Source organism: Kluyveromyces lactis (genome assembly GCF_000002515.2).
Source record: "Kluyveromyces lactis strain NRRL Y-1140 chromosome E complete sequence".
Classification (NCBI taxonomy): domain Eukaryota; kingdom Fungi; phylum Ascomycota; class Saccharomycetes; order Saccharomycetales; family Saccharomycetaceae; genus Kluyveromyces; species Kluyveromyces lactis.
The window spans coordinates 98,390-119,685 of NC_006041.1; the positions used below are offsets into that span (position 1 = coordinate 98,390).

General features: G+C 39.3%; 8 protein-coding genes across 8 annotated transcripts; 5 read left to right on the forward strand and 3 right to left on the reverse strand.

Annotated features, from left to right (window-relative positions):
• Positions 1-33: 33 nt before the first annotated feature.
• On the reverse strand, positions 34-1,197 carry OXA1 (membrane insertase OXA1; the record flags this gene model as incomplete). Its single annotated transcript, XM_453990.1, has 1 exon — positions 34-1,197. The coding sequence occupies one exon, from the start codon at positions 1,195-1,197 to the stop codon at positions 34-36; it is 1,164 nt and encodes a 387-aa protein (XP_453990.1).
• A 536-nt stretch (positions 1,198-1,733) lies between these two features.
• PET122 (Pet122p) lies at positions 1,734-2,579 on the forward strand (the record flags this gene model as incomplete). Its single annotated transcript, XM_453991.1, has 1 exon — positions 1,734-2,579. The coding sequence occupies one exon, from the start codon at positions 1,734-1,736 to the stop codon at positions 2,577-2,579; it is 846 nt and encodes a 281-aa protein (XP_453991.1).
• A 461-nt stretch (positions 2,580-3,040) lies between these two features.
• Positions 3,041-4,378, forward strand: KLLA0_E00969g (2-aminoadipate transaminase; the record flags this gene model as incomplete). Its single annotated transcript, XM_453992.1, has 1 exon — positions 3,041-4,378. One exon carries the CDS (start codon positions 3,041-3,043, stop codon positions 4,376-4,378), a length of 1,338 nt encoding a protein of 445 aa, XP_453992.1.
• A 794-nt stretch (positions 4,379-5,172) lies between these two features.
• Positions 5,173-5,928, forward strand: SHU2 (Shu2p; the record flags this gene model as incomplete). Its single annotated transcript, XM_002999341.1, has 1 exon — positions 5,173-5,928. The coding sequence occupies one exon, from the start codon at positions 5,173-5,175 to the stop codon at positions 5,926-5,928; it is 756 nt and encodes a 251-aa protein (XP_002999387.1).
• A 673-nt stretch (positions 5,929-6,601) lies between these two features.
• Positions 6,602-8,926, forward strand: UBP3 (mRNA-binding ubiquitin-specific protease UBP3; the record flags this gene model as incomplete). The annotated part of the gene is made up of 1 exon (XM_453994.1): positions 6,602-8,926. The coding sequence occupies one exon, from the start codon at positions 6,602-6,604 to the stop codon at positions 8,924-8,926; it is 2,325 nt and encodes a 774-aa protein (XP_453994.1).
• Positions 8,927-11,431: 2,505 nt separating this feature from the next.
• On the forward strand, positions 11,432-17,068 carry KLLA0_E01035g (uncharacterized protein; the record flags this gene model as incomplete). The annotated part of the gene is made up of 1 exon (XM_453995.1): positions 11,432-17,068. One exon carries the CDS (start codon positions 11,432-11,434, stop codon positions 17,066-17,068), a length of 5,637 nt encoding a protein of 1,878 aa, XP_453995.1.
• An 857-nt stretch (positions 17,069-17,925) lies between these two features.
• SPI1 (Spi1p) lies at positions 17,926-18,411 on the reverse strand (the record flags this gene model as incomplete). The annotated part of the gene is made up of 1 exon (XM_453996.1): positions 17,926-18,411. The coding sequence occupies one exon, from the start codon at positions 18,409-18,411 to the stop codon at positions 17,926-17,928; it is 486 nt and encodes a 161-aa protein (XP_453996.1).
• Positions 18,412-19,573: 1,162 nt separating this feature from the next.
• RAD55 (putative DNA-dependent ATPase RAD55) lies at positions 19,574-20,815 on the reverse strand (the record flags this gene model as incomplete). Its single annotated transcript, XM_453997.1, has 1 exon — positions 19,574-20,815. The coding sequence occupies one exon, from the start codon at positions 20,813-20,815 to the stop codon at positions 19,574-19,576; it is 1,242 nt and encodes a 413-aa protein (XP_453997.1).
• Between the last annotated feature and the right edge of the window lie 481 nt (positions 20,816-21,296).

The window sequence follows — 21,296 nt, forward strand, 5'->3', positions numbered from 1 at the left end:
GTGAAAAGATCTCTACAAAGGTACTTCTGGTGATTATTTCTTGCGAACAATTTTTATTCTTTGGTTTTCTTTTTCTTTTTTGGCCAAATCCTTCATTTTATCATCTTGTTCTTTCATCATAGCTCTCTTCTCAGCTTGGTCTTTCGCTTTCTGAATATTCTCTCTAAAACTTTCGAACACACCTTTCTGAGGGCCTTGGTTTTCTGGTGCTGGATGGTTTACCACTTCGGCTATATTCAAAAATTTTCTAGCAGTTTGATTCCTTAGAAGTAAAGTTTGAATCATTGAACAAACACCGTTTACTGCCAAATATAAAACAACACCTGCTGATAGATTCATGGTAACAGGTATGGTTAAAATGGGCAAATAAGTGAAAACCTTTTTCATTTGTGGAGAAAATTGTTGCGCACCAGATTCACCACCTTTCCTAGCCAATGCGACAAACATGGCAGCAGTCAAACATTGTAGCCCGAGATAAGGATCAGCCAAAGTCAAATTCTGGAACCAAGCGATACCTTGAGTAGCAAGCCCGTCGACAGGGTATAGACACATTTCTCTGATAGAGGTAAAGAAAGAAATGGCAATAGGAATTTGAACCACCGGTACAATCAAGTAACGGTTCTTGATACCATTTTCACTCAAAAGCTTTCGTCTCTTCATAGCGATTTGTTGGGCTTTAGTGGTATCGGAACAAGCCATCAAATCAGCATTGACTTTATCCATTTCTGGTTTAATTTTGGAAGTCCTACCTAAAGTGTCAGAGTATTTCACGTACAAGGGGAATAGCAAGACTCTTGCTAATACTGTCGTGACACAGATCGTTGCCCACCATGGTAGACCAGCATAAAAGTGAATTTGTTCCATAACGTTTTGAATCAAATCAGGAGGCCACAGCCACGATTTAGCCATACCAATGCTGCTTAGGTATCCAATTTGGTTGGATGCGTCGCCAATTACTTGGCCCACTTGAGAAACGGTCTCTATCGTGTTCTCATCAAAAGATGGTAATTGTGTTTGGATTTCTGAAACTTTGGAAGCAGCGCCTGCTGCAGCATCAGACACCGCTGAAGAATCGGATGAGTTGAAACGAATACTTGAAAACCCAGTCCATGCAACCCTTTGAGTGCCAAATAACTGAGGTTGAACAATTGTTCTTGGGGATACTTTCCCAGCACGAAGGATTGCGGATCTGAACATTGTGCGTGAAAGAGATACGGTCCTAGCTTTCTTTTATCTACTACTTTGTGCTGTCCAGGTTCCTTTAGACGTAAAGAAATCTACCAACTTGTTAGCAGTGTATAACACACAAGGCAAACTTGGGATAAGTGTTTTGAACTTTCTATTGTAGATCGAGCTTCCATCGTCAATGATTTTCATTTCATTTTTTTTTTCATGTCAAAAGAACGACTAATAAGCATATGTTTCAAGTGTCGCCTGAAAATTAAATTATTTTTCAACAAATTTCCCTTTGATTGTTCGATAGATTAAAATCGAGAACAGGATTTTCAACTTTCAATATGCATTGAGACTAGTGTTGGCCGGGAACAAATGAAGTGATTGTTAGTTTACAGCGTGACATAGCAGCGGTCATAAGGAGAATTTAGTGCATTCCAGAATCTTATGAGCAAGACGTGTAAAACATGTTTTTATAGTAAAAGTGACAATACAAAGAACTTGGTTTGTGGTGTAAGTCTTTATTCTGGAAGAAGCGATACTAAAAGTTACGATCTAAGATGATACGAAAAGCTGTGCCTGACTTTTCTGCCATGATCAAAAGCTGTGTACGAGGCGAATTTTCAGATGTATTGAAAGAACTACGAAGCACGCCGAGGGATTGCATGAATAGGACATTTTTACAGTTTTATTTGGGTCAATCTACGAAATATGCACATTGGCCTTCAATTTCTTTTATTTGGAACCGATTTGTGGTGCGTAGGGATCTTCTTGTTGTGAAACCGAGTGTTCTAGCCGATATAGCAAAGATTTCAATGCACAATGGAAAATATGGCTTCACAGAAACGTTACTTAAACATTATAATCGGTATTATGCATCTCATACCGGTGTTCGATGGGATGGGTATAGGTACATGTTGTTAAATGCGCATATTGAAATGTACGCTAAGAAACCTAACAGAGAAGTTAACTTTAAGAAAAAATGGCACGCATATATTTCCGAGATTGATAATACTTTAATTAGATACCCGATTTCAGTGTTTGATTTCCCGAATATGACTGCATCTTTGAACGGCATTAATATAGATAGACTAAAAAAGTGGCTACTGGTTGATTGTAAAGAGGGTTCTTTGAATCAGCATTCGATGCCCATGTTCTTGAATATGATCTTATTGCAATCGCACGTCACACCAACGGAAAAAATTGAATTATTCAGAGATTTCCTGGCAAGAAGCTCTGTGGATCCTTCTCAGTATTTGCAGGAATCTCTTCAAATACTGGCCCATGATTGTAGCAATGACGCTATTCAAGATCTCGTGCGTGATATACAGCCATATCGGATGAAATTGAACGCAAAGACAACTAGGAGAATAGCACAAAATAAGGTTCGAGAACTCGAAAAATAATCGTTTACATCGTGCATCCTGTTCATGGTATTTCGCTACCTCCTAAGCCAACCAACTTTTGCATTACTAGACACTTTGTATCCAATACAAAGATAGAATATAAGACCTATAGAAAATACACATACATAGCTACACGTTTTTTCAAAGTATCAATTGCATATTAACTGCTTTTTTTGTGTTTTCATGACTACAATGAATCATCACTTGTCTTGTGAAGATTCGTTGACCTCTCTTTTTCACTTTCCACACTTTTTCCACTGAAAAATAAACTTTAAGAAAGAGAGAACCACTGATAAGAATTAATTAAAGTTACTCCGCTCTTTGATTGGAAAATATTTCTGAGAGATACAATATCAATTCATTGGGTAGTGAGGACTAAAGCCACAAGTTGTATATAGTTTGTGAGGTCTTCTTTTCATTTCATTCTTAAATTACCCTCATAACCATCCCGACTGCCAAGTATGGGCGAAAATCAGAGACCGATTAACTTCTTTAAAGGGCATCCATCATTCCGTTTGTTACCTCGCGAAGCAATTGTCGAGGCTACCAGTCAATTATTATTACCCGAGTGCAGAGATTATGATGATATTGATGAAGATAGACACCCATTAACGTACGGTCCAGATGAGGGTTCAAAGTGGGTTCGCACAGCGATTGCTGCCTTCAGTAATGACTGTTTCCAGTTGCCATCGGAAGAGATGAAAACCAAGCCGGAGCATATCAATTTAACAGCTGGAGCATCATACGGTGTCATGAATATTTTGGAACAAACCACTTTACCACACACCGGTTATACCAGACAAGCGTTCATAGTGTCACCAACATATTTCCTTATCAATGAGACATTTATCGACGCAGGGTTCGGTGGGAAGTTGACCGCAATTGATGAACTGGGCCACGGAAAGATCGACTTTGACACTCTACAGCAAAAGTTGGAATATTTTGATTCCATATCTAACGACAACAGCTCAGAATTGCAATTAATAACTGCACCCAATGCGAACAAAAAAGTGTATCGTTATGTCATCTATTTGGTTCCCACTTATTCTAACCCTGGAGGTCAGACCTATTCTTTAGAAACTAGAGTGAAATTAATTGAACTTGCAAGAAAGCATGACATGTTGATTGTATCGGATGATGTTTACGATTTATTGAGATATGATGACTCTCTTGATGAACTTCCTCACCCACTTCCACGACTCACCCACGTTGATAGAATGTCATATAAGCATGGTGATAGTGGCTATGGTAACACTATCTCAAACGCTACTTTTTCAAAGATAATCGCACCGGGTTTAAGATTTGGATACCAGGAAACTGTGAATGAAAATTTGGCTTATCAACTTTCTCAAGGTGGAGCCAATGTTTCTGGTGGGACGCCGTCACAATTAAATTCAATGATTGTGGGTACCTTAATACAAAATGGGAAAGCGAAAGAAATCATCTGCAGCTTGAGGAAGGAATACCAGCTAAGAGCAGCTTGTCTCTATCAATCGGTAAAAAGCTACTTGCCAAGGGCAACTCAATATCACCTGCAGCTTGGTGGATATTTTTCTTGGTGTACATTACCAGAGGGTTACGATGCTAAAAAAATCGGTCAAGAGTTAAAAGAGAGGTTCAATGTTACTCTAGCTAATGGCAGCTCTTTTGAAGTTATTGGAGATGAAAGGAATTGGGGTGAAAGATCTGTTAGATTGTCAAATAGCTTCCTCGAGATTGCAGATATTGAACAAGGTATTAAGTTATGGGGAACTGTATGTGAAGATTATGCTAAAAGACATAACCTACCATTCCGTTAGCTGAAATTCTATGGTTTCCAATCCATGTGGTAAATTTCCAGAATGTTACTGATGTATGTTGACTAAGAGATAGTTAATTTAGCAAACATACTGTATTGTTGAAACATTATAGAAGAGACGCCGAATTCGAGTATGTATATATTTATATCGCCACTAGGGAAGAAAAGTAACTCTTGAAAGATATGACTCCTTTATGTGATTAATATCGAAGACAGTTTGGTTAGGATGGGATAAACAAAACTCATTCAACCAAAACCTAACCTCAGTGGAAAAGCTATTGTGAAGAAGAGCCATCAATGCCTGTCACTTCCATAAATGTGGGCTTTTTATCAAAATACTTCACTGCTAAAGGAATTAAGTATCTTAATTACTATTTATAGTGGTAAACTTCTGGTTATTCAATTTTCCTAATGGCAGCAATGCGTATTATGGCCTTGTTGCTATCAGGTTTTTCCTTGCGGCAAAGATCAGATAAAAACAGGACGTAGATCTTCAATTCTGAAAGTGAACAGAAAAACAGTAAAGAACGGTTTACTAAGATAATCAAATGTTCAGATATCATAGCTATTTTATGAAATTGGATTGTGATAGTGAATATAAAAGATTCCTTCACATTTAGCAGCTCTCAATCATTGCCAGGTTGATCTATTTTGACCTTCACTGCCTAATTGGCAGTCAAAAATCGAACCAGGATGATTTCCGGTCAATATCAAAAGTCAAAAAAAAATTATAAAATGAAGCGACCACAAATCAAACGCGAAACAGGCAGAAGACGAAAAGAGGCGTCCCATGCTATGTCACAAGGCCAGGAAAGATTTTTGAATTATTCTCAGTTGCTCTCTGAGCTTGTAGATGGGAGAGGAAGAACATTAAATGACACAACTGTGGCATTCCTTTATCAATTATTTCCCAATGATTTGTTTGTGAAAGCCTTCTCGCTTCTTGAAACCCACAACTTGTTCCTTTATGTGTGGGATTCTATAGATGATGTGGCTTTGAATGATGGAGTTCAATGTTCCGATGCTGAAATAGATGAAACTTCTAATTCTGTGGCTGGTTCACGTCTACCGACAGAAGGACATCAGTGTCATTCTAAGCGAAACTCAAATGATAATGATATTTCAAGATTGGCTAATATGCTATACGATCTCGAAACTCGTTCTAAAACGCTTCATCGAATAATTGTACAATCTGTTGATGAAGAAGTGTCAAAAAAACCCATATACGTTGATGTTACTGCATGGTTTTGTTCTTGCAACGAGTACACAAAGTGTTTTTCCGGTATGTTGCATAACAATGGGGATGAAGGATATCAGGGCATGTTCGAAACTTACGGAAATGAGACAGATGATAATTTCGCAAAGGTGAATTCTCACACTCATGTTAACAGTAGTAAAGTCATTTGTCAACATCTTTTGGCTGCAGCAATCCTGCTTCAGACGTCATTGAAAGTTCTAAAGTACTTCACGTCTGTTAAACAAAGTGTCTCTTTATTTAGTATAAATAACAAAGATGACTGGCTTAAATTACATTTGAATATTGTGGATTGACCATCAGATCTCTCAATACTATTTTACGACTGCGGATTCAGTTGTTCTATACCTCATGCAACATTTATATGCACATAGATTGATTAGCTAAACGAAACGGTAATCTGATATAATTCATCAAGGACCCATTATGAAGCAAAACAGACGTTAGGTGCCTGCATTGAGAAGTTCAGTATCGTTAGGATTTAACTATGAAGGATGATAGCATATGCTACCCATCAAAAATATCGTTAGCCATTTAAAAACAAATGTGTCAGTTATCTTTTTAGTTCATTTTTAACTCTTAAGAATGGACTTTCAAAACCAAATGATCCAATGAAAGGATAAAAGATAAATAACACAGAAATTAACATGGTTGAGTATATTTCACTGAATTTACACATCATTGACCAAGATAATCAGGCCCTACTGACGACATAGCAGTTGGTTATGGGTCTCTTGCTTGTAATTGGTAGCTTCAGTGCGCCGTTCGTCAAGCTCAGTTTTATATCATTCCGAACGGACAGCAACTCATTTCCATATTGAAATATTTGATTACATCATGTAGCGCTGATAGACGGACCATTATACAGATGAACCTCCACATGAGAAGAAACAGATCATACCTGCATTTCAGCTTGAAAGTTCATTCTAAAAATATCATAGACCTTTTTCGAGAAAGAAGCCCCGCTTAATGGACGCCAGAGACTATTCAGGATCTATGTATCCTCCACAAGAGCCTGGCCAAGACATGGGCAACATGGCTTACATGGTACCACCGTCGCAGTTCGGCTTTGCCAACATGTATATGGATATGAACGGCTACAGCGCACCTGCAGGACATTATCCACCCTATCCTATGGCTATTTATGCTCCTACTATGGACGCCATGGCACATCAACAGCCTCATCCTCCGCAGCCAAAGAAAAAGATGACTTTCAACAAGAACGCAAACTTCAAACCTAATGCATTCAATAACTACATACCAATGAATGCAAATGTTCCAAACATCTCTCCAGGCTCTTCCAAATCTTCGGAAAAGGGTTTGGAATACAGATTCGAGGTTGGCAATGCGACTTATTTCAATAGCGAAGCTTTGAAAGAAAGCTACCCCATCTACATTAACACAAACTTCGCAGAGTTTTCAAGGGCGAAATCAACAATGGAAGAATTAAGAAAGAGCTACTCCAACTTCAAAACAGCAACCGTTGCTAATGAACCTAATTCTGTGACTGAAGAGACTAGGGAGAGTGAACCTCAAAGAGAAGCAAATGGAGAGCCTATTCCGAAAACCGAAGTTAACTCTTCAAAAGAAGTAGAATCTATTTCTGCTTCAGAGGAAAAAGTCGAAGAAAAGGTTCTGAAGTCAACTGAATATCAGACATCATCGGATCCGACGGCTCCTCCAAGATCAAATACAGCTTCGCCAACACCCACCAAATCCTCAGTTTCACCAAAGCCCGCTCAGACGCTTCCCGTAAAATCTTGGTCAAAACTTGCAGCCGGTAGTTTAGGTAAACCAAAACAACAGCTGGCGGTGACAAATCTAGCCTCAAAGAAAGGAAAGAAATATGTTCCCCCCTCGGTGAAAAGTCCTGAGCCTTTAGGATCTGTGGCCCTAAGAGTTTGTTTCGACAAGAATTTTACTAATCACACTCTTCAGAGTACCAAAGCGAAAAAGCTGATCACTGAATTAGTACCAAGAGGTATCTACAATAAAGGTAGTATATGCTTCATTTCTTCAGTTTTACAACTGTTGATTCATTGTCGGAGTTTTGTAAACCTTTTAAATGTGATTCATACCACCACCGTCAGTCGAACAAATTCAGTTTCACCACTACTAAATGCTTGTATGGATGTATTCAAACGTTTTGATAGAGAGACAATCGTTAATGAACTAAATGAAACAAGGGAAAATTCAAAGACAAAGTCGAAATCTTCAAACTTGAATGAAAACATCATTTCGATAGACCCAGAACCTTTCTATAAGTCAATTTCAACCCTCCCAAAGTTTAAAGATTTAACATGGGGACGTCAAGAAGATGCTGAAGAGTTCTTAACCCATATGTTGGACCAACTTCATGAGGAGTTCATCGGAAGTATCAATACTCTAAATAGCAACGACATCTTGAATATTTTCCAAAGTTTGCAGGAAGATGACCAGAAGGTGTTCTTCTTAAAGTATATTTCAAAGTACAAAAGCGCTTCTTTCGCTGAGAAACCTGAACAATCATTGAAGGCACTATTTGAGAAATATAAGCAAACTAATGATTTAAGTGATGAAGAAGATAAAGAGTGGAAGGAAGTAAGTAAGAAAGGAAAAAAATCCAAGAATGCATCGAAGCGAATCACCGAGGTGGAATCAAGTCCGATTTCAACAATTTTCGGTGGACAATTCCGCTCTGTACTCGATACACCTCAAAACAAAGAGTCTCAATCAATTACTTATGATCCGTTTCAAACTATCCAGCTAGATATTTCTAGCCCAGATGTTATTGACTTAGAATCTGCTTTCAAGAAGTTTAGCGAACAAGAATCAATTGAATTGAAGAGCTCATCTGGCAATGACGTAGAAGCTAAGAAACACACGTGTATTGATAAGCTCCCACAAGCTCTTTTAATACAATTCAAAAGATTCTCATTCGTTTCACAATCATCAAAAAATGACTTGAGTAATTACAACTCTTTCAATGGGCGTATCGAGAAGATTAGAAAAATGGTGAAATATAATCATGAATTGACAATTCCTAAGGAGTCAATCTCTCCAAATCTTGTTTCAACAAGCAATTCCGAGGAAAGCTTCAAATATTACTTGAGTGGTGTGATATATCACCATGGTGTTTCTCCTAGTGGAGGTCATTATACTTGCGATGTTTACGATAAAGATCTGGACAAATGGTATAGAATTGACGATGTCAATGTTGATGAGATTAAAAACAAAGAGGACATCCTAAGAAGTGGTGACAGTGCCTCTGATTCAAGAACAGCGTATATCTTATTGTACGAAAAGTCCAGTTAAAATGATTTCCTCAACTCATTGTTTATTTAACAACTGTTTAACAATTAATATCACATACCGGAGGACTTGAGTTTTTGTAGTACTGCTAGCCATTGCGTCGGAAGGACTCATGATTACGCAAGCTAACATTGCACCATGACCAACTTAAGGACGTAGCAATTACGTAATGAATATAGAGTATGTATCGAAAACCATCCGTTCCATTTTTACATTCACTGAGATATTTCGATCAATCCCTCAAATAACTATCTGCAGTAAGTTTTGCTTTGCGAATCTCACTTCCGTTTTAGTATATTCGTTTACCCTTTTTTTTGTCTTTTGGTTTCCAGCATGTTTCATCATGGTTCTTAATTATCCCAGAGCGGATATTTCTTACCCTGCAATAATAATCACCTCAGAGTAAATACAAAGAAGAGGATACCCAAACGGAGGCTTAGGGCATTACATGAGTGTGCATGGCATGACAAAGGTTGTGGATGGAGATTTTAAACGGCCTGTATTCTCAAAAGATGGACACGTTTTCAGTCAAAAGCGAGTCTGCAATGGCGCAGAATCTGTAAATGCAACTGGCGAATGAATCTCTTCTAGCTACGATCTAAATAGAGCTAGCCGTTTAACGATTTTCACGCTATAATCCATCCGAGAATCGAGGAGAAAAAGACACACATACACACACAATGGGCCCTTATTAACAAAAGATGGTGCATCTTCATATTAAATTTTTTTGCAACTGTGCTAACTATTCCGTATTCAGGAAAATTTCCACGGCACACCCATGATGAATCTGCCGCATATTCCATTTTCAGTTAGAACGTTCTTCCATCGCCTCGAAATAAAACGATAATTGGCTGAACGAGGACTGCAAAACCCATGATGGAACAATCCGGATATCATTCAATGTACTAGAAGAGTCACTTTCCATCTGGCCGGAAATTCACCCGTAGTATTTTCTTGTAGATCTCGCAATCTTATTTGTTTCCATCACCACAATTATTTCTACGAACAAATCTAAGATTTGCGTAGAAACAAGGGTAGTATATACTGCAGGGTTAAGATAAAGTTGAATTTTCTGTTACTTTTTTCCTCCAAAGAATCGTAGGTGGATCGAAAGACAGAAGTTTGTCTATTTTGCGCCTTTGTTCCAAAATTTGCCTGAATCTTTGGAAGGATGAGGCAGTGAATATTCTCGGAATGAACAAATGAATTAGGAAATTCTCAGTTTCTTAAGAGAGATCCGTAGGACGTTGTACGCTGTTTTTATTAGTGTAACACAATGCAGAATAGGGAATGCAGCATACTTTATAACGCAGAGTTTTTCTTCCAGAATAATAATACTAGCATGTGAGATGCATCAATTTTCCACCAAAGTGATCTTAACCTTTTTTTTTTTTTGCTGTAAGTAATTATTCTACTAATGCGACTTGCTAACAAATGGGGTTTTAAAAGGGAATTCTGAGTTGACTTTGTTATCTTTGATTCCGATGATTGTCATGTCTGCACTTTAAAGCTCATGTTTTTTTCTAGCACCTTACACATGCTTTCAATGGTTCCCCTTTCTTTGAGTTCTAGAATTGTACTGTCTCCTTATTAAGGTCTCCATTGTTCATCAAATATTACGCTTGGTATTTTTGCCAAATCAAACATGGGCTATTCTTTTTCCCCCAAGGATTTACAACTTTTATTCTTGCCATTGATGCATGGGTGAAAACGAATCAGGTCGGAAAATTTGAAATAGGAAAATCTCGAGATATTCCGAATTGGGCAACAAAAGAAAATTCAAAAAGAAAAGACAATGCGGAACAGATCAGTGAAAGACTCGTACGACGATTGAGAATTCTATTTTTCTTACGAATTCTTGGAAGGCCATTCATTCCCGAAAAATCAATGTTTATCTTGTTAACATTGTGGAAAATGCACGATGATTTCTCCATTGTATCCTTGCATTACGATCTATCGATGTACTTTCTAATATTTTTCTTCATTCCGGCATAATTCTACTTGAAAGACAAAAGTAAAAGGTGGTTATGGAATTGAGATTTCCTCTCTTTTCGCAATGGGGGGCTTGCAATGTTGCCCCGGGGAAGGATTCGCAAGTTGTTTTTTTGGACTTCTTGCATGTGCATCGTACGAGAGGGGCAGTCATTAGTTGGGAAAGAAGCGACCTACCTGTACAGACTTGAATTTCTTTTTTGGGTTATTGTGTTATTGAGTTACTGACTATTGTGTAGGGATTGACCTATTCGGGCAAATTTAGCTTCGAGAATGAATTTTCACTCAGCCAATGATGCTCAATTTGTCAATATGCGTTCGGCGGATCGTTGATTTTCCTTCTTAAAATGATTCAATGGGCACATTGTATATAAGGATAGATGTCGTTTGATGTATCCCCCATGTTATTGCTTCCCTTTGCTTAGCGAGGGTCTTATTGTAACGCGTTTTATCGTAAAATTTATCAGTAATTAACCACTCTTAAAAACAAACGAAGCCTTTACAATCGCGAAGACCATGCACTTTACAATAGTAGGTCTAATATGTTGGTTAGTATTGGCTGTCGGACCAGCCGCTGCTTCCAACAACAATTGTGATTTTGTTAAAGGAAACCACGGCTCCGGTTCTTTTGAACCCATCAATGGTTGTCCATGCTTGGATTTCTCCTTCCGTTCCCAGAATACCAGAACAATGCCTTATAATATTGAACTTGAAAATGTCAAATGGGTGGAAAGCAACATTTACACTGTTACTTTACATGTCACCGGTCAGAAACAGATTCCATTGAAATCTCTATGGTCTTTGAAAATCATTGGCGTCAATTCACCAGATGGTTCGACTTTCCAATTATTTGGATACAATGAAAAAACTTACTTAATTGATAACCCAACGGACTGGACTGCCACCTTCCGTGTTTATGGTCAAGCCGATTCCAATGATCCATCGATTGTTTGGATGCCTACCTTTCAAATTCAATATGAGTACTGTCAAGGTAGTGCTGATTGTTCTGATTGGTCTTATGGTACAACCACCTTCGATTTAATCACTGGCTGTAACAACTATGATAACTACAAGAGATCTCAAACAGATGCGGGAAGTTATTTCTGGCCAGCTCAATTGAGTGGTGAAACCAAATATCCTCAGAGCTATCCATGTGAGAAGCCTACCTCTACTTTAGCCTCGAGCTCTTCCACTTCCACCAGTTCAACGAGTAGCTCTGCCAGCTCCACTAGTACTATTTCCGTAAGCTCCACAAGCTCACTTCGTTCCACCAGTTCCGCTAGTACCAGTTCCATTAGTTCTACCAGCTCCACTAGTAGTAGTTCCGTAAGCACAACCAGCTCCATGCCTTCAGCCAGTTCCGCTGTTCCAGTTGACTTTACTGGTGGTGATCACGGTTCTGGTTCTGTAGAACCCATCAATGGTTGTCCATGCTTGGATTTCTCTTTCCACTCTCAGAATACAGGAACAATGCAATACAGTATTGTGCCTGAGGAAGTGAACTGGGTACAAGATAACATTTATACTGTTACTTTGCATGTCACCGGTCAGAAACAGATTCCATTGAAATCTCTATGGTCTTTGAAAATCATTGGCGTCAATTCACCAGATGGTTCGACTTTCCAATTATTTGGATACAATGAAAAAACTTACTTAATTGATAACCCAACGGACTGGACTGCCACCTTCCGTGTTTATGGTCAAGCCGATTCCAATGATCCATCGATTGTTTGGATGCCTACCTTTCAAATTCAATATGAGTACTGTCAAGGTAGTGCTGATTGTTCTGATTGGTCTTATGGTACAACCACCTTCGATTTAATCACTGGCTGTAACAACTATGATAACTACAAGAGATCTCAAACAGATGCGGGAAGTTATTTCTGGCCAGCTCAATTGAGTGGTGAAACCAAATATCCTCAGAGCTATCCATGTGAGAAGCCTACCTCTACTTTAGCCTCGAGCTCTTCCACTTCCACCAGTTCAACAAGTATCATATCTTCAGGCGTCTCCACAATTACTACCGCAGAGCCACAAGAACAAACTTCAACCGCGTCTTCTACCGAAGCCATTACTTCTTCTGATGTTATTTCAACTGAATCCTCAACTGAAGCTACTTCAACTGATGTTACCTCAACCGAAGCTATCACTTCTGATGTTACATCAGCTGAAGTACCTTTTGATGGTTCCTTATCTTTTAGCCGCACTTCAGTGCCAGAAGAGCAAACTCCAACAGAGTCTTCCACTGAAGCTATCACTTCTTCTGATGTTACATCAACTGAATCTTCCACTGAAGCTACCACTTCTGAAGCTACCTCAACTGAATCTTCCACCGAAGCTACCACTTCTGATGTTACATCAACTGAATCTCCCACTGAAGCTACTTCAACCGAATCTTCCACTTCCTCTACTACTACTGCAGACCCACAAGAACAAACTTCAACTGAATCTTCTACCGAAGCTACTACTTCTGATGTTATCTCAACCGAATCTTCCACTTCCTCTACTACTACTGCAAACCCACAAGAACAAACTTCAACTGAATCTTCTACCGAAGCTACCACTTCTGAAGCTACTTCAACCGAATCTTCCACCGAAGCTACCACTTCTGATGTTATCTCAACCGAATCTTCAACTGAAGCTACTTCAACTGAATCTTTCACTTCCTCTACTACTACTGCAGACCCACAAGAACAAACTTCAACTGAATCTTCTACCGAAGCTATCACTTCTGAAGCTACTTCAACCGAGTCTTCCACTGAAGCTACCACTTCTGAAGCTACCTCAACTGAATCTTCCACTGAAGCTACTTCAACCGAATCTTCCACTTCCTCTACTACTACTGCAGACCCACAAGAACAAACTTCAACTGAATCTTCTACCGAAGCTACCACTTCTGAAGCTACCACTTCTGATGTTATCTCAACCGAGTCTTCCACTGAAGCTACTTCAACTGAATCTTTCACTTCCTCTACTACTACTGCAGACCCACAAGAACAAACTTCAACTGAATCTTCTACCGAAGCTACCACTTCTGATGTTATCTCAACCGAATCTTCAACTGAAGCTACCACTTCTGAAGCTACTTCAACTGAATCTTCCACCGAAGCTACCACTTCTGATGTTATCTCAACCGAGTCTTCCACTGAAGCTACTTCAACTGAATCTTTCACTTCCTCTACTACTACTGCAGACCCACAAGAACAAACTTCAACTGAATCTTCTACCGAAGCTATCACTTCTGAAGCTACTTCAACTGAATCTTCTACCGAAGCTATCACTTCTGAAGCTACTTCAACTGAAGCTACTTCAACCGAGTCTTCCACTGAAGCTACCACTTCTGAAGCTACTTCAACTGAATCTTCCACCGAAGCTACTACTTCTGATGTTATCTCAACCGAATCTTCCACTGAAGCTACTTCAACCGAATCTTCTACCGAGTCTTCCACTGAAGCTACTTCAACTGAATCTTCCACCGAAGCTACCACTTCTGATGTTATCTCAACCGAGTCTTCCACTGAAGCTACTTCAACTGAATCTTTCACTTCCTCTACTACTACTGCAGACCCACAAGAACAAACTTCAACTGAATCTTCTACCGAAGCTACCACTTCTGAAGCTACCTCAACTGAATCTTCCACTGAAGCTACCACTTCTGAAGCTACCTCAACTGAATCTTCCACTGAAGCTACTTCAACCGAATCTTCCACTTCCTCTACTACTACTGCAGACCCACAAGAACAAACTTCAACTGAATCTTCTACCGAAGCTACCACTTCTGAAGCTACCTCAACTGAATCTTCCACTGAAGCTATCACTTCTTCTGATGTTACATCAACTGAATCTTCCACTGAAGCTACTTCAACTGAAGCTACTTCAACCGAGTCTTCCACTGAAGCTATCACTTCTGAAGCTACCACTTCTGAAGCTACTTCAACTGAATCTTCCACCGAAGCTACTACTTCAACTGAATCTTCCACCGAAGCTACTACTTCTGATGTTATCTCAACCGAATCTTCTACCGAGTCTTCCACTGAAGCTACTTCAACTGAATCTTCCACCGAAGCTACCACTTCTGATGTTATCTCAACCGAGTCTTCCACTGAAGCTACCACTTCTGAAGCTACTTCAACTGAATCTTCCACCGAAGCTACTACTTCTGATGTTATCTCAACCGAATCTTCTACCGAGTCTTCCACTGAAGCTACTTCAACTGAATCTTCCACCGAAGCTACCACTTCTGATGTTATCTCAACCGAGTCTTCCACTGAAGCTACTTCAACCGAATCTTCTACCGAGTCTTCCACTGAAGCTACTTCAACTGAATCTTCCACCGAAGCTACTACTTCTGATGTTATCTCAACCGAGTCTTCCACTGAAGCTATCACTTCTTCTGATGTTACATCAACTGAATCTTCCACTGAAGCTACTTCAACTGAATCTTTCACTTCCTCTACTACTACTGCAGACCCACAAGAACAAACTTCAACTGAGTCGTCTTCTGAAGTCACCTCAACTGGATCCTCAACTGTAATTACCGTATCGTCAACCACGATCTTAGAGCCAGAAGAACGAACTTCAACTGAGTCGTCTTCTGAAGTCACATCAACTGGATCCTCAACGGTACTTACCGCATCGTCAACCACGATCTTAGAGCCAGAAGAACGAACTTCAACTGAGTCGTCTTCTGAAGTCACCTCAACTGGATCCTCAACTGTAATTATCGCATCGTCAACCACGATCTTAGAGCCAGAAGAACGAACTTCAACTGAATCCTCAACTGAAGCTACTTCAACTGAATCACCTATCGAGGCTACCAAATCTTCTGACATTATCTCAACTCAATCATCTAACACTAGCACTGAGGAAGATAATTACTATACCAGCGCTTTGCCTCCAACCGTGCCCGAAAGCACCACTGAGATGTCTTCGACTTCTGCCTCTTTCACTCCTCTAATCCCATCAGCTCTCTACCCCAACTCTACCATAACCTCTGCTACAGCCACTACAACTGAAGAAACATCTGATATTAACAGCCAGTCGTCGACTGTTCCAACGGATTCACAAACTTCAATTACCTCTGATTTGACTACTGATTATTCTATTTCCGAATCCAGTCAAACAGTAACATCGTTTGAAACAGAATCGAATGATGATATTTCAGCAGTTGTTACACCAACTCAATCTTCAACAACGACGCTTGCAGTTCCACCAGATAGATTGACCACTCTGTCAGAAAGCAGCTCTACTATTTCTTCTGCAACAACATCAACTACCACAGCTGATCCGGAAGAAGCTGCTTCATTATCTACTCCCGCTACCATCTCTTCCAGTGAATTTATTAGTAGCGAAATACCAACCGCCGTTAGTGAAACAACCATCTTCTCAGGAAGCTCCGATAGTATTACGACTTTGTTAAACACCGTAACCGAAGAGACCACCAAGACCTCAGTTACTGGTCCAGAAACTGAATCTAAAACTACCGGGACGATTACTGAGACCAACCCACCAAATGTTATTGTTTCTTCATCCATCACATCCGATGAAGTTACGGTGTTCTCTGGAACTGATACTTTGACAACAAACCCAAGTTCAAGCACATCGACTGTGACTTCCACCTCATATGAAACCGATTCTAAGGGCCATGTTACGAAGACAAACGTATACACTGAAACACTAGTTGTTCCATGTGAAACCACCGATAACACAATATACCAAACAAATCCCAAGGGTGAAACCACCGGTACTACTGTTGTACACACCTCTACTGTTCCAACTGGTGTAACAAACGAAATTGCAACTGATTCCGAAACCCAAACCTCTACCGAAATTGCAACTGAGACCAAGAGTCAAGTCGCTGCTGAAACAAAGAACCCTGAAGCAAAGAACCCTGATGCAGCCACAGAAACTGCTTCTAAATCCAATTCTAATACCCAACCGGTTCCTTCTTACATTTCTTCCGTCACAACAACCGCTCAACAACCAGCCATCTCATCAGAGTCCAGCGTACCAGCTGCCTCTTCAGCAACGGGTACTTCATCGAAAACTACTCCAACCGCAGCTGTATACACTGGTGGTGCATCTGCCTCAATTATTTTCAACCGCTTCACTTTAATCGTTTTACCATTCTTATTAACGATGGCTATTATGTGAGGTAGATCTTCACATTATATTCCTTTTCTAAATTCTAAATTGACTAAATGAATGCGCAACATATGCGCCCTGTCAATGACGTTAAACTTTTTGTTCATTAACCCTATAGGCCTATAGACTATCTGATAAATTTATATACCCATATTCACCAATGTTTTATATATGGCTTGTAATGTTTAAACTTTTGCATCATTATCTTCATATTTTCTCCCTTTGTTTATAACTTGGAACCGTTCTCTCATGTGTCATAATTTGAACGCCTATAACGTCCATTACAGAAAATTTCACAGTGAAATACTGAAAGAGCTGTAGTAGTAGAAGAAAAAAATGACGCAGTTAAGCACGAGATACCATGACAACGCATTAAAAACGGAAAGCGATGAATTTGAAGATAAATTCTGAACTCAATTAAGAACTATAAGACTACTGATTTTGTTACTAGTTTATATGATCATATATCAAATGATTGAAAAAACAGAAAAATACATCCTTGGTTTATAATGTATAAAAAAGAATTAAGAAATAAGTGTTGAAAAGTTCAATAGGCCAACTATTTTGGGTTAAACAGTGACAAATTGACAGGGAATCCAAACTAGTGTTAATGAACTTAAATTGAAATAGAAATAAAAGTAAAACTGAAATATGATGTAATTAGTGGTTAGGTTCTTAATTTGAAGGTTCCAAAAGCACTAATACAGGCGGAAGTTTATGCGAAGATTTATTAATAGATAGTAGTAGTGATAGTAATAGTCCACTTCGATCGTAGTTAGTGTGAAGAGAAGAACTTGACCAAAGAATAAAAAACCAGAAAGTGAGAAAAAATATTATCCTGGGTTGACGAATGTCATATTACCACACTATAACAATAACGCCAAGCATGCTAGTGCACCTGCGAAGCCACCAGAAACCTTGTTACCGATATTCTCATCAAAGGTTTGCACGGTATGAGAGCTTGAAGAGGAAGCAGAAGTCACTTCAGTAGAAACAGTTGTTTCCTTAGTATGTTCAGCTTCGGTGGTCTCTTCAGCTGGTGGTGGAACAACAGTTTCAGTAGGCTTTTCTGGAGCTTCAGGAGTAGTCTTTGTGATAACACATGGACAGTCTGTGATAGTCAACGTAGTTGGTTCAGTAACGATGATGGTCTTACTGTTAGTGATGATAGTGGTTGGTTCTGGACAGTAAGTAGTGAACTCAGTGACAGTTTCAACGTCGGTAACCCAAGCGGTGGACAAATCTTCAGAAGTAGTACCGTTTGTTGGGACCGGAATGTCACTAGAAGTGACATTTTCAAAAGCTGCCAAAGCAGTAGCGGAGAATAGAGTCAAAGCGGTCAAAAATCTCATTTTTTGCAGTATTTCTTTATTGATGAACGCGATGTGTTAGCGATAGTAAGTTTTCTTGCTTATCTAGAAGATACAATAGTGAATCCTGATGTTACAGCTATAACAATACAGATTATTCAACAGGAAAAAAAAGTGGAAGAAGGGATATATTATTCTAAAACTCTTGAAACAAACCAATGCCTTATATACTTTTCAGTCGGCCCACTCATATCGCTATTCTTATCCCCTTGCTTTCTTCACCTGGCAATTTATTTTAGTCACAAGATCTACGCAATTTTTTCCCTCTCCATTGCAGCACTGTCATACCAAAAAAAAAAGATGAACATGACAATAATAGAAACAATCTTTGTCACAACAAATATCCACTTTAGTCCAATTAAGTAAAATCGAGAATAGTAAACAAAAAATGGAGTTGTACGCAGATACAGCAGAAACCCTCAAAATAGAAGCCGTCATCCCTCAAATGGCTCTTCCCAAACAATAAGCAAAATCTAATTATCCAGTCATTTCTTCCTGTTTCTGCGTAATTCCATACCCGCATTCGGTTTGGCCATATTAAAATGGAAGCCGGCTATTTTACAAACAACACCTACAAGGACATATGTTGCTTATACAATGGAGCTAAGTGGGCCGATCACAGATTGCTCCACCTCAGAACCTTCATTGACACTTTATGACAGGTTGGAACGGCTGAAACATGTAAAAAACAAGATTAGCTTGTTAAATTCATATCTGTAAACCTAGCAGTAACAATAAAAGCAAAACAAACAAATTTTTCCTATTTGAATTCCAATAATAGAAAAGTTAGTGGATTCAAGGTTCAAGAGCTCTTAAAACCGGCCAATGAAAACCGTCCCATGTCGATTACTAAAGTTGGCATAGATCACGTCAGATCTATTTTGATGCCCTTTGGGGATCTCTCGAAGGAGAAAATGGAAAAAAAAGACACATGCACCCATACACCACATCATTAGTAATTTCCATGATCTCTCTTTTGGTTTCCGTGGAGATTCCTGGAAAAGCGTCCGATGACGAATGTGAGATATATTGGGCACCACTCGTGACCGTATCTAAGGAGGAAGGGCGCAATTCTTAGTTGCATATTTTATTCACTTAAAAGTGACAAAATTAGGTCGGCTTCCTGTTTGTAATGTGTTCCGTTCTATCCTTCACTATCATATATGATAGCGTCGTTGTCAGTGCCTTCAGTTCCATGAGTTGCCACAATGTTGTCTGAATGAACGATTCGTGGTGTAAACTGGATTGATTGCGAAGAGTTTGGTGTTACGGGCTGACTGTGACTTTGAACATCTAATAGCATACGGCTCGGACTTGGCTCCGTGTATAAAACCCGTCTTCTCTTGTTTGGGGGAAGCACCGGTGCTGCGGCTACTGCAGCAGCAGCAGCTGTCGCACTTGAGGAAGTGTTCGTAGGAAGAAGATTGTCAGTGACAGCAGTTGTTGGGTTTTCTGCGACTATAGTTGTGTGACAGCTATAAAAGTTCCCAGATTCATTAGTCTTAACCCAAACCAGTTTATTCTTCGAGCCCACTGGCTGTTGATGTTGTACAACAAACTGCCGTGATACCTCGGGGATGATTCTTTTCTGGGAGTTAGGATTCTGCTTTTGTTCTGCATCCCAATTCCAGAACACACCGATCCTGCATCGAAGAAACACCTCCCAACGGGCATCTTTACTTCCAACGGCTGCATTTGCTACTAATCCACTCTTCAACACTTGCACGTGACGTTTCCGTTGAGATTTCACGAGGAAATTGCTAAAGGAACCATCTGAGTGGGTTCCGTTGCTGGGATCGTTGTATGAGACAACTGCATCGTCTGAATAGTCCTGGTAACCTGTGTTCATAGCGTCATTAAGTAATACCACCACCGTATTGTTTGAAGTGGCGTATTTAGTTATGGTGACAAGCAATTGTATCAAACTTTTCACCTTGAAATCGTGCAAGGTCTGTCGATGGTTAGAATATCCACTGTTCTTCTCGTACATATGGAGATACTCTACCAAAAGCTGAGATAAACCATCGATTATTATGAGCCCGTACGTCTCTTTTAAATTCTGAAACATGTACCACAGTTGAGCAAATTTCTTCACTCTTGCGAATTGGCACCCTTTGAAATGGACTTCGTCCTCATCTCCTTGCTCTATAAGCTTCAGTGGTACTTGCTGGAACGTGTCAATCCACAGACATTTCATCCTATTCTGATTATTGTTCACTAATTGTACCGCGAACTTTGTCTTGCCAATTCCTGGAGGTCCGTAAACCTCGTAGATACTCTGTGGTTGGAATCCGTCATTCAATGAATCGTCTAAACTCTCAATGCCACTTCGTACATGATCTGCACGCGCTTGTATCAGTTGAGACAAAGGTACACCAAATGACATTAGAATGCTATCAACTAATCACCAAACGCGTCCACAGTTTCTCCTGGTTCTTCAAGCCTTTCAAGACTATGTATAACTAGCCTTTTAAATCCGCATAATTCACCTTTAGGTGTAACTAAAAAATGTCATCAAGTCCGTAGACAACTCAGCTCAATAATGTTTGTTTTATTTACCAGGTTTTTGCTGTGATTATGTTATTCAAAAATATAAAATAAGAAAAGATAAGAGGGAGTAATAATACTTGAATTTAATCATTGAAAGAATTGAAATTAAAAACTCGAAGGTTCTTCCCACGAATCTCCTTGTCTACCTCTTGTCGGATTATATCCTACGGGTGTATCTTATTTGGACTTTATTGATTATTAGTCTAGTTCATTAAGCTAGAGAAGATAATGAGTTCCGGGTAACATTTCAAATCTTAAAATTTTTCTTAGCATTCAACATTGCCGAACAGGAAAAATTGAAATCATTTCGACTTGTA